Source organism: Echinococcus granulosus, assembly GCF_000524195.1.
Source record: "Echinococcus granulosus chromosome Unknown EG_S00019, whole genome shotgun sequence".
In the NCBI taxonomy this organism is placed as follows: Eukaryota; Metazoa; Platyhelminthes; class Cestoda; order Cyclophyllidea; family Taeniidae; genus Echinococcus; species Echinococcus granulosus.
The window spans coordinates 446,295-458,027 of NW_020170399.1; the positions used below are offsets into that span (position 1 = coordinate 446,295).

The following is an 11,733-nucleotide window of genomic DNA, read 5'->3' on the forward strand; positions in this document are numbered from 1 at the left end:
TAAATTCCGAAAAAATTGGACACATTTGCCTTAACACTACAAAGTGTGTGAATTTTACAAACAGATAAGGACTCTTCCATTTGTAAAGGCCAACCCTTTTGCTTTCTATCACATCGGATACTATCCACTACGGTTGTATTATGGGCTAATAATGTGCCTGTCGTTACTAACATTTGACCTGGAAAAAGCGGCTTCAGCTAAATGCTTTTTAATTACTTCTGTCCATTTCAGATCGTCGCTGGCTGGTTCAGAATGAACTTACAGTTACAAATCCGAAGAAAAATTAGGTTTTATTTTCCCCTTCTCATTAGTAGCCCTTTTAAGGTAAGCTTTTCTTCTTTAATATATAAGCCTTAATGACAGGATATATTTCACTCACATTATGGCTAGGTGGCCGACTTTATGCAACTATATTAAATTTAATTTTGAGAAATTCAGTGGCCGAATGTTTTACCATGTTTCCTCACTTGTTTTATTTTACTATTTCTCTAGTAAAATGTATTTTGTTTTTTTACACCTTTCCTTTATTTATTGAGCTTTTGAGGAAAGGTGATTGAATCAGAACCACACAATTTATGTTACAGATTTTTCTACCCAAGTAGAAACTGAAGTACAATGTGTTATGATGTACCCCAATTTTTGCTTCACATTACAATTCACTACGCCCTAGTTAGTGGTGAACTGAGATGGGCGAGTCTGCTGTGTTTTCCCTAGAAGAGGTCAAGAAACATAATTCTGAAAATGATTGTTGGATTGTCATTCATGATAAAGTGTATGATGTCTCAAAATTTCTGGATCAAGTATGTTTCCATTTCGGTACAATGCAGTATACTGATATCAATCAATGTATGATGCCGTGAACTAGTTCAGAATCACTACTTTTGTTGCCTATTTTTGTACTAGCATCCTGGTGGTGATTTTGTAATTCTTGAAAGTGGGGGCGGGTACGCTACGGAAGCTTTTGAGGATGTCGGCCATTCTGAAGCAGCTCGAAGACTTTTGAAAGAGTACTGTATTGGAGTTATTGATAGCGTATGATTCTGTATTTCATCAATGCAGGATTTCTAGAAGGATAAAGAATCTTCTCTTAAATTTTCCTCAAACTATTCTCGGGACAAAAAAGCAAGCTTTGCGTAAGTCTGCCATTATCCTATAAATGAAGTCGATTTATTTGGGTGCATGATTGCTTCATGTTTGGTCGTGCGGTTTTCATGAACACCACACCAATCATCTGTGATTAGTAAGCTAATCATGGGGGAGTAACCTCCAATGAACACATCGTTCTCTTTTATAGTTACAATTGGATCAATTTCGCAATGCCAGTTTCTGTGTTATTAGCTGGCACATGCGCCGCCATGCGTTTCCTTCGGTTTCGATGAAACCACCGCTGTTTTCTTCTGTGTACTCATCATGTTCGAATACAAAATAGTTAATCTGGTGAATTGTATGTTCGGCTGCCCTTGGGCTCATTGTGCCAAATTAAACCTTCGGATTATTGAAACTCAGCACAATATTAGTTGAAAAGTGTTTCTTTGCTTTGTGCGACGATTCCGTCAATCTCTGTGCCCAGTCTCGTACACGTTTCTGCCGCATTTTGGCCTGTTAAGCCCAATTTTAAAACTTGGTTGGCTCTGATTGGCTCGAATTTTTCCCAACATTTCTTCGGGTAAATTGCTGCTCATCCGGATTCGCTGTTTCTTATGGTATTCTCTCTGATAACGTCTTGTTTAATTCCTTGTGTGAAGTGCTGCGTTGTAGCTTTCTCTTCAGGAATACCGATTCAAACCCGTTTGCTAGGTTCTTTGTACCTGCGCTTCATCCTAACCCTAGTTTCGTTAACATTCCCATTGTGGTGATGGGAGTTCATATATGTTCTTATGATTTTACCAGGAAGAAATGCTAGACTTTTCTGCTCTAATGTATATGTTTTCACTTAGGCTGTTTTCAGTATCACCCCGGACTTTGTGTAAACTGATTTTTCTCTTTTCAGTGGCTGGACTGGTGCTCTCCTTCCCGTTCTCATAGCAAGTGTGGCAGTGGCAGCTTATTTCTTTGCTAAGTAGATACATTTCCCTTTACCACTTACCACCTCAATGATTTGAAAGCGTAGTTTTGTATTCCCTTGCTCGTGTCTTTTCTAAGTTCTTTGTAAAACAAATACAATGTATTCGGTGGTCTTTCTATTTTGTTTGCGACTGAAAGGATGCTTGCCTTGGTGTTAGATTGCAAAGGACTAATAATTATTTGGAATCATACCACAAAACTGCCAGCTGTCAAGTCTGCTCTACTAAACACTTTTTTTTACACTTGCTTTGCTGGTCTTTCTTTTGCAGTGTGAATCTCCAACGCACCTCTGCCTCTGAATTCACCTTACCAAATTAAGCACAATTTTTAGCAGATGTTTGAAATTTCCTTTTTAAGATACCTCTCTCACATTAACGTTACTTGGATCAGTTGAAATTATTGCACGATCATGCGTCGTGTCATTGATGTGGTTTGCAAAGAGCATCTATTGTACCTGCATGTGCCTGATAACTCAAGATTCATCAAGGTGTCCTTGCTACCGTTCTCCGTATCTGCGCAAACCTTTATCCTTTTAGTTGTTTTAATTCACAATAGTAATATAATGTTCTAAACAACCCAGGTAAATGCTGATGGCTTTCAGTAACACACCACCAACCTGTTTATTCCGCCTTAGGAATGCGCCTCACCTTCCAACTCTACCGTCGAATCCGGCATGACTTTCTGCCGGTGTACATAAAGAAGCAGTGGAAGGAACAGGGTTCTATCATGACCGCGCGGCGCCTCCGCGTGCCTCGACAGGCTCTCGCCGATCCGCGGATCGCAGAAGTGGCGGCGCAGGCGGAGGACACCTTCGTCTCTACCCGCTACCGCGATGCCCTTGCACGTGAAATCGAAATGGGCGCGACACCGGAGGAGAGAGCCGTCTGGGAGCGCCAGCTTGCTCAGCGATTAGCTCAGTTCGGTGGGAGGACCGAGACGGCATCCAATTTACCTCCTTGCCTCATCTTTGAACCTTCTCGCCTCTTTTGCAGGGACATTGCGCAGGTCGCCATGCTCACAAATGTAAGTCTCTTTTTCTTGTCTTCGATGTTTGTAGTTCTTTTTTTGTTCATCCCCTTTATCTGATTGTGTGTTTAATGATGTTCTCATTGGTTATTATCGTTGTCATGGGAACTGTTGATTCTTCAAAGTAGATTGAATCAGCTTGCAACTTGAGTTCCCAAAGTTTGACTAAGTTTTTCGAATTTTTTGTCAGGTATCAGTATCATCTTGGTCAGCTGCTATTCATCGCCTAAGAGATTGTTGATTGTCCTTCCAGAAAGTACATAAGCGTTGAGGTTCGTTATGGAGTCCGCGAAAATCCGACCTTGGCCCCATGTTGTCATTTGGCATCCTCGCAGCCTTTGGACTCTGTGCTTACTTTGGACCTTTTGATCAGCACTTGAAATCGTTGAATCGATTGATTAGCATGGTTCTGAAATGATCATTTGTTCGCTATTTGCGAAAAGCGTGGCATTTGATGAACTGTGACTCCACCAACTCTTCAATATAAATGGCAATTATTAAAATTTTTAATGGTCTATCGTTGGGCTCGATTATTATTACGCATCAGGATTCGCTTTCTATGCTGTTTGTTAAACTCATTCTGAGATTTCGTCACTTTGTTTTAAGAAATGGGTTTCCTGTAATTCATCCCAGAAAAGGGTAGTTTGGAATCCCATTTAAGCGTACTTTACCTTGACCCCTTTCTATATGGCGCCATCTTATTATGAGAGCCTAATCTTTGTCGGTTCCGAAGGGCTTTTTCTGTGTACAAGCCTCCTGAAGCAAATGCAACTGCTATACCGTGATAGAATGTAGTATTACCAATACCGGGCTATAATGATTGCATGATGCATAGTTGTAGAGAAAGGAGCCTGTGGTGGAGCTTTTTAGCACACGATGTAAGTAAGCTTTGCAAGGACTTTGCGAGTTTCCTTCATACATTTGATACATTACGCCGAGGCTACCGAGTTCCTTGATATTCGCTCTTAGGCTAAGCTATTAACCTTGGTTGGACCCCAATTACAACAGATTTCATCGTACTCTTATTATCGGTTCTTAAAATGTCAATGAGTTGGAGTGTATGCGTGTTACATAGCCGCCAGATTATCGTCTACGGCTAGTGCAATGTCATAGCTAAAACTATTCGTAGTAAGTTATGCCTTATCTGTTCCCATCCAGCATGCAGACAATTAAGTAGACACTGTTCATCAATTTAATTTTACTTAGGACTGATCCATCCTGTTACGTAGACCGTCGTTCATGAGGGCGCTCCTTCGGCGGTGCAGTCAATCTATGAGGAGGTAGCGTCATCGGCGGCGGCCAATATGCAGTCACTGGTTTCGGCGGTAGAGCGGAGCGTGTTGCACGCTCATGTATGGCACACGGACGAGGACAAGTTGCCCAAGCGCTACAATCCTGAGCTACTCATTTGGAAATTCAAAACCGAGTTTGGCATCCATCCCACCAACGTGGCTCGCTACCTCCTTTGCAATCTCTTTCGCGTCTGCCAAAACCAGGTTCGCTTTTTAGTTTCTAGCATTGTCTAGTAGTCATTTATTATGGCAAACCCATGGCTATGCGTTTACATTATTTTTACTGCCCTCAGGAGTTGAGATGTAGTGGTGTTTTCGTCTATCTTCCGAACTGCATGATCTCTTACTAATTAAAATTTTTAGCCATCGGTTGTTATATCATCTTGCCTTTGATGGGGATAGGGAAAGAGCATTCTCTGCTCATTTCGCTAACGTTTCAAACGGTATTACACGGTACTGAGCCTTTGGAGATTAAACAAAATCGTGATTTCAGGCGCGTGGATCTTCTCGAAGTTGATATTGCTTCTGTTTAATTATGCGGGTTCCACTTTTAATCTTATGGAGCAATAAGGGCAAGTTCTACTACTCCTCATTTTAGCATATATTTAAAATGTCGCTTTCAAGAAACGCTGGTGCTGATTGGAACAAAATAAAGGTGTGCTTTACTAATGTGGAGTTCTTGATTTTGTTACAAGCGTAATACCAATTTCATTTCTGATGTGATTATTGCTAAATCAGTTATAAAGGCTTGTAGTCTAGACCCCCATCCAGTAATAAATTTAGAACCTTCACATCGACGTAGAATTTGCCTCTGCAACATTTTAAGTAGTAAACGCGGACCTGGTGGAGGCAGCAAGCTTCGGGCTCTCAGTTATCCTTTTTCCCACCTTAGTCTTTGGAGATGCATTTGACCCCGTCGAGCGACTCGCGGACAGGTCTGCCGCCGCGTTGGTTGTTACGTGACCGTGTCTTGGAGACGTCGTTTTTATGGGGAGAAGAGCAGCAGCGTCGGGTGCAGTTCAGTCAGCGCAACGACCTTGTCCTTCTCTCGCCCACCCCAACACCCCTTTTCGAACAGCCTGCTGCGTCCCTCAGTGCCACCGAAGCACAGATTGTTGAGGCCTCCAAGGCACGCATGCACCTTATCTCGCCGCTAATCGACCTCACCTCTACGACGCAATACAGGCAGGACAGCTCCGATGGTATTCGTGTACGTCCGCCTCCTTTCATCAGCCCTCACAATGCCAGCTATCTTTGCGTCCAAAATTTTTAACTTTTTACTTAAAGACTACCAAATACCTCTATCCCCACCTCATCACAGTGAACATTGCTCTGCCCAACACCTGGTCGGACTTCACGGCTCCCGAAAAGGAACGCATCACAGTACCTCAGCGCCAGGCTATAGGGCTGATGCATTGCTACGCCTCATGTATTGCTACCGCCAAGCGTCTCTATGGCAACGAGTGCGGCCAAGCCCCACTTCCTGAGCCTATAGCAGTGGAGGCGGTGTGTACTGATGGAGTCTTCTTCGATTTTATTGCCTTCCAGTTGAATACCCTGGCGACGCCCGACTGGAGCAAGAATCCCACACCTCAGGGGCCTATGAATGTGGCCTGGGTAGACGGCAATCATGAGATGGTGCGGAAGCGTTTTCCCAAGCGCAGCATGCTGCGCAACACCAGGTACACTGATCTAGATATGAAGGTCTTCTACCGCCTTTTTGCGTGCTACCTTTACGGGACGCATGCAAATAAAGGTGAGAAATCAGAAGCGATTGGTGTTAATAGTGGTGGTGTATTGTAAAATAAAGTATTTTCCTATCTACGAGAGTCCTGGTCTTTTCTTGTCCCCATCAGGATCGGCCTCGAGATGCGGATTTTCTAGAATAAAAGAAACTAAAAGTAGTTGTGAAGCCTTAAAATTAGTCTACGAGCGAGTCCGTTTTAGGTAGTTTTAAAACGGGATTTGTAAGCTGCCGTCGGGGTCTACATTGTTTATAGCTGTTTTTTAGTGAATAATGCAGGATGCAATTCTGAGGCACCAAGACATTTCGTCGACGGAATGCATAATGCTTGGTTCTAGTTAGAATATCTCAAGGAGAAGGGCGTAAGTGAGTACGACAAGGAGGAACGTACATATCACGGTAGATGTAGGCCATGGCAAGGGCGAACATGAATAACCCACCAAGCAGGAGGACATCGTACTTGAGGAATTCCTGCGACGCATAGGAGTGAGAAAAAGTAGTGGGGATTGCTCTCACGTGATGTCCCCGTTCAAGTTCATATTCACCTTGTCCTCTCGTCCAGTCAATCAATCTAGCGTTCCAACGCCGACGCATTTCTTCCTCATAGGCCAAAATCAACTTGGGATCAAGGTACTCGGGCTTTGGGTATTCCATCTTATAGCCTGACTCGATATCGCTAAAGGGGTTGATTTTGCGTTGAAAATCATATTCCCTTCGACTGTGTTCTTTACCAAGGATGGCAAATGCTTCATTTATTTCAACAAACTTCGAACGTAAATCAGGGTTGTCGCCGGCGACATCGGGATGGTACTAAGAGTTTCGACCAAACTAGATTAGAAATTACCTTTTTAGAAAGCAGTATGTATGCCTCCTTAATTTCTTGAGAGGTAGCACTGGATTTGACACCAAGAACGTTATAATAATTTTTTGGCGAACTGATAGAACTATCGAAACTACTTAAAACAAAATCAGCTAAGGAAAGGTAGAACTACCGCTTAAATTGGCTATTCATCAAAAATGTCCACGATGTCGTCCAAAAGGGCCGACAAATAGATGAGATTTTGATCATTTTGGTCGACACACTAAATATCTCTAGCAAAAGCTACAGCCACGGCTAGTCCAGCTTCCAATAAATCGCTCCACAGCGAAAGGTCAGCACAAGTAATGACAATTTCACTATACAAAGCAGTTGATGCCACCCTGAAAATTTGCTCCTAGTAGGCTCACTTGCCAGATAAATGTGCATAATTTTAAACCAAATCGAGCAAGTGCATAATACGGCAAAAGCACGGAATATATGAGTACAAATTATGAATTCTTCGACAGGAAGGGTAATAACTATTACTTTAACACAAAATTGGATTATTTTTGAAGGATAAATGATATGGATGACTTTTGAACAGCCGTTTTGATGTAAGACATTATAGTGACAATGAGTCTGAAAAACGCATGCTGCGGCTACTTGCAGATCTCCTTCAAGGCAAAAATAAAAATTGGATGATAAGCAATAAACAATTTTGCCTAATAGGTGTAATTGTGCATTTCCCGCATTATGTAATTTACCAGTGCTAAAATATTAACATAAGACTTGCTTGCATAGTGCATTTTAAGCCCCTGGGTCTGTTTGAAAATAAAATTGGCTTGAAGTACTTTATGTCCAACTAATAAAATGCACAAATTTTTTATTTGCCTTTAGCTGATTGGCACACAATTAAATATCAAGGTTGATTTAGCTGGCTAGTGTCATTTTATTGGCAGTCGTATGAAGTTGTTCATGGTTCCTGTGTAAGTCTTGGCTCATTAGTTGAGATTTTGGCCTTGATTTTGTAGTATTTGCTTCTACCTGTTTGATTTTTATCTGTCCCAAGTAACTTTTCCTGATAACGAAACCTGAGTGTCTTCAATTGTGATATCTTATTGTATCCCTTCCTTTCGACCAATTTGTAGTTGGAATTGGTTGATAATTTGCTATTGTCTTATGGGCTTTCTTTCCATCATAAGCCTTACGTGCCTTTGAATGTTGTCCATTTAGCAAGCCTTCCTACTCCCACTCGTAATGCCTATACGTCCCAAATGACCAGTGAGAAAAGAAATGCAACTCAACCTCCACTCTATCACCAACGCCAATCTCTTATGCTCTGTGCTGTTCATGCAATCAACAATGTTCTTCAAAGAGATGCCGTTACTAAGGCCGATTTGAATAGGATTTGTGAGGAACTCGCCCCTAACTGTTCACCTCTGATGAACCCCCACCGCAACATCCTGGGTCTGGGAAATTTTGACGCCAACGCCCTGATAGTCGCTCTCCAACAGACTGGTCACGATATTGTTTGGTTTGACAAACGCACCAGCCTCGCGGAACACCGTCTGGACTGGAACAAAATTGTCGGGTGTATTCTGAACACACGTCGGAAGAGCCTCGCTTCCGTGGGTGGACGGCATTGGGTGGCCTTCCGTGGATTTCCGACCTCAGACCCCGATGTGGTAAACTACTATGACTTTGACTCCAAATTGCGACAACCAGCGCTGGTCGCGAAGTCTCACGCCCAATTTTCCGAATACATCGAGCGACGCCTAAAGGAGTTGCCTGACTCTCAGCTCCTTTTCGTGGTGCCTAAGGAAGTGCTCGCTGATCGGACCTGGCGCTTGCCTCCCTCGCCTAAACCCACGGTCGAGGAGGAGCTGGTTGTAGAGCAGCGTCGCTCTCATCCGGTTGCCAAGACCAGCTGAACGCAGCAACTATTCTACTGTATCGTTTGCACACATATACGCACCGTCTTCTTCTTTCCCCTCCTTGTCTCTCATTTTTTTGCATTTTTTTCTCTTTAGAAATGATCGTTTTTTCTGTTAACTATACATATTTGGTCAGAATATCGTTAACTCTCGTAACTTCAACACCCGAAGACGCAATAAGGCATACTGGTACTGGAGATTGCTTCTTGTTGGTGTTCAGAAAAGTGGATGGCTACAGGGATGGACAGGTTGCTAGAACATCGGGACGGGTTTGAACAGCAGAGTTTGGAGAGTCCGTGTTGTCAGACTTATCAATAAAACATTCACTCCTTTTTCCTACAACTTGATACATGGATGTAGACAACCTGCTCGTCGTAGCCATTGTATTCTTCTCTTTAAATTGGCACAGCACAAACCTGACATCCTTGGAACCGTTGTTAATTGTACGTCTAGTGAACAGTCATTTAGGTGACCATCTAAATATCCTCTCAATTGCGTCTGGTTTCGAAAACTTGGACATTTAGAAGCCTCTCTGCTACTACTTCCACACCCGGACTAGAACGAAGTTACAGCACTTATGTTGGTTTGTTTTACCATCCCACTTTATTTCAAGCTCAAGGTGACCAATCATATGGTGAGCACAAGTCTTACTAAGTAGAGACATTAATTTGAATGATTGCCGTCTCATGAGGCTACAGCGTCCTACTATCTTGATGCAGCCTCACACAAGCTCTGTGTGTGCCAGGAATTCTACGGGCTACGGTGCGGCAAACAAATTGTCACCACTTCGTGACTTGGAGATGATATACAAACATCTTGAATTAACATAACGGAAGGATTTAAGTCATGTAGACGCATAACGTGCTGGAGAGCTAAGTTTGTGAGATTTGAGCCTGCACAATCAAGGAAGGCATTATTAGTCTGAAAATAGCAATCCTTCATCGGTTAAGTTGCGAGTAAAAAGACGACGAGATTTTGAAGATCGACAAGACAAAAAAACTTGCCATCTGCAGAATGCGCAAACACGGGATAGAAATGAGTTTTGAGCTTCTGGGTCCCGTGGGAGTTCCCGGATCAGCACCACCTTTCTTTAAAGCGAAGACCTTTTATCGACAGTTCATCTTTTCCCGCAGGAACATGGCAGAACTGTTCAGAGCTTCGTACTCCATGGCGAATCATGAGGATGAGGTCCAATGCAATCATATTCACATGAGAGTATATGAAGAGGCCAATTTTACACACTCACATGACCTGTGAAGTGCCAGTGCTCTCAGCTAACAGGAAAGATGTGACTTTTGACGCTTGCTCACATTACTCTTAATTAAGTCACCCGTAACTTTTTATTTTACTTTAATAAACTATAGTTAATTTCCCCACTTGTGTTGTCCTGGTCCAATCATCTCACCACTGGCGAATGGGAACAGTTAAGGTCAATCCTGTGATGCAGGTGGAGGGTCTAACTTATCTTACTATTAAAGGAATGAAAATAAAGCCAAATGCCACTATTATTTTATTAATAATTTGCGTGGTGAACACTTTGTTTTTCACTGAGGATGACTTGGGCAATATGTTCATATGCCTGAGAGGATGGGGATTAGCGCCAAAATCAGTCACACTGGAGGGGAGCATCAAGACTGATAAGATACGTCATTTGAAAGAGTTGAATGCTTTCGCCTAGTTAGAAAAAAACGCGCCATTATTGTGATGCTAAATTCAGTAACAATTTGCCTCCTCATTTGAGCACGTAGTTGAGTTATGCCTATTGGATGCGCCACTACTGGATGCACAAGGAGTCCACAGAGCTCGGGAGAAAGAGAAGTACGTTCTAGTTGAGCATTTTTGGATTCAATTCACAGAACTTGCATTTGAAAAGTTGGAACTCCGAAAGTGTGAAGCAAGCTTAAGCGTGGTAGAAAGTAAAAGGCTCAACTTGATCACGTTTAGGAGATGGCGTTAAAAACTTTGACTTTGGCGCACCACAATTTGCATCAACAACCAGGAAGTACCCGCGAAAACTGCAATGTCTTATATGGTGGGAGAACCGGGGTTTTAAAAAAGGATAAAACCTACAAGGCATCTAATTCAATGAAGGACCTTATGTACTTGGTTAACATGTCCCACTTACTTAATTCTTCTACTTGGTTTTGGCTCCTTTCGGGTTGTTTAAATAATCATATACCGTAATAATATTCTAACAAACAACCCAAAGTGACAATAGTTTGTTGGTTAGAATAGTCACCAATTTCACGATTTAAACGTTTGGCACGCTAAGACTGAGAGAAAACCAACGAGAGATACTTTCGAAAACCCATATGGGTTCTCTCGGCCTTGTGTAAAAAATAGTCCATAGTAAAGCGTAATCTTACCTACTACTTCTAAGAAAATATCCCTGTAATATTCCAATAGTTAATTTAAATCTCTATTTGGTTAGGCGGGCACTTAAGCCCCCACCATGATACTCTCGGTGATCAACGTGGCCTCCGGACCATATCAATAGCCCTCCGGCCCTACTGTACGTCGGCAATGCAATTTCGGTCCCACTACTCTGACTATGGCAGCAGAAAGTAAACCCAATTTCAAAGGACAGCTATCCTGAGTTCCATTTCTGAATGCTGAATCTCAGCGTAGCGGAAGAAGGACATATGCTGTGACTGGGGAGATTTGTAACAATCCTTAACAGAAGGGTGGGAATTGGGTCTACCCAACTCCCGTGTTCTTCAGGAATGTTATTAACAGCTAAGGCGACACCAGCCTCGATACAACTAGAAAAGTTTGTTATGGAGCTGTCTACGGCCAGTGTTGATATGACTAGCGGTCGACTTACGCAATGACCTACACATTCTGCTCTTCCCTCAGTACAGTTACTAGACAGTG

General features: G+C 42.6%; 4 protein-coding genes across 4 annotated transcripts; 3 read left to right on the forward strand and 1 right to left on the reverse strand. All coding sequences in view use genetic code 11, as the record gives it.

Annotated features, from left to right (window-relative positions):
- Nucleotides 1–686: 686 nt before the first annotated feature.
- On the forward strand, nt 687–2,063 carry EGR_03584 (Cytochrome b5; the record flags this gene model as incomplete). Its single annotated transcript, XM_024492833.1, has 4 exons — nt 687–800; nt 904–1,032; nt 1,069–1,133; nt 1,991–2,063. 4 exons carry the CDS (start codon nt 687–689, stop codon nt 2,061–2,063), a joined length of 381 nt encoding a protein of 126 aa, XP_024352716.1.
- Nucleotides 2,064–2,700: 637 nt separating this feature from the next.
- On the forward strand, nt 2,701–6,185 carry EGR_03585 (39S ribosomal protein L37; the record flags this gene model as incomplete). The annotated part of the gene is made up of 4 exons (XM_024492834.1): nt 2,701–3,087; nt 4,320–4,586; nt 5,275–5,592; nt 5,670–6,185. 4 exons carry the CDS (start codon nt 2,701–2,703, stop codon nt 6,183–6,185), a joined length of 1,488 nt encoding a protein of 495 aa, XP_024352717.1.
- A 289-nt stretch (nt 6,186–6,474) lies between these two features.
- On the reverse strand, nt 6,475–7,195 carry EGR_03586 (DnaJ subfamily C member protein; the record flags this gene model as incomplete). The annotated part of the gene is made up of 3 exons (XM_024492835.1): nt 6,475–6,936; nt 6,971–7,079; nt 7,119–7,195. 3 exons carry the CDS (start codon nt 7,193–7,195, stop codon nt 6,475–6,477), a joined length of 648 nt encoding a protein of 215 aa, XP_024352718.1.
- Nucleotides 7,196–7,900: 705 nt separating this feature from the next.
- EGR_03587 (Josephin-2) lies at nt 7,901–8,856 on the forward strand (the record flags this gene model as incomplete). The annotated part of the gene is made up of 2 exons (XM_024492836.1): nt 7,901–7,911; nt 8,163–8,856. 2 exons carry the CDS (start codon nt 7,901–7,903, stop codon nt 8,854–8,856), a joined length of 705 nt encoding a protein of 234 aa, XP_024352719.1.
- Nucleotides 8,857–11,733: the final 2,877 nt, after the last annotated feature.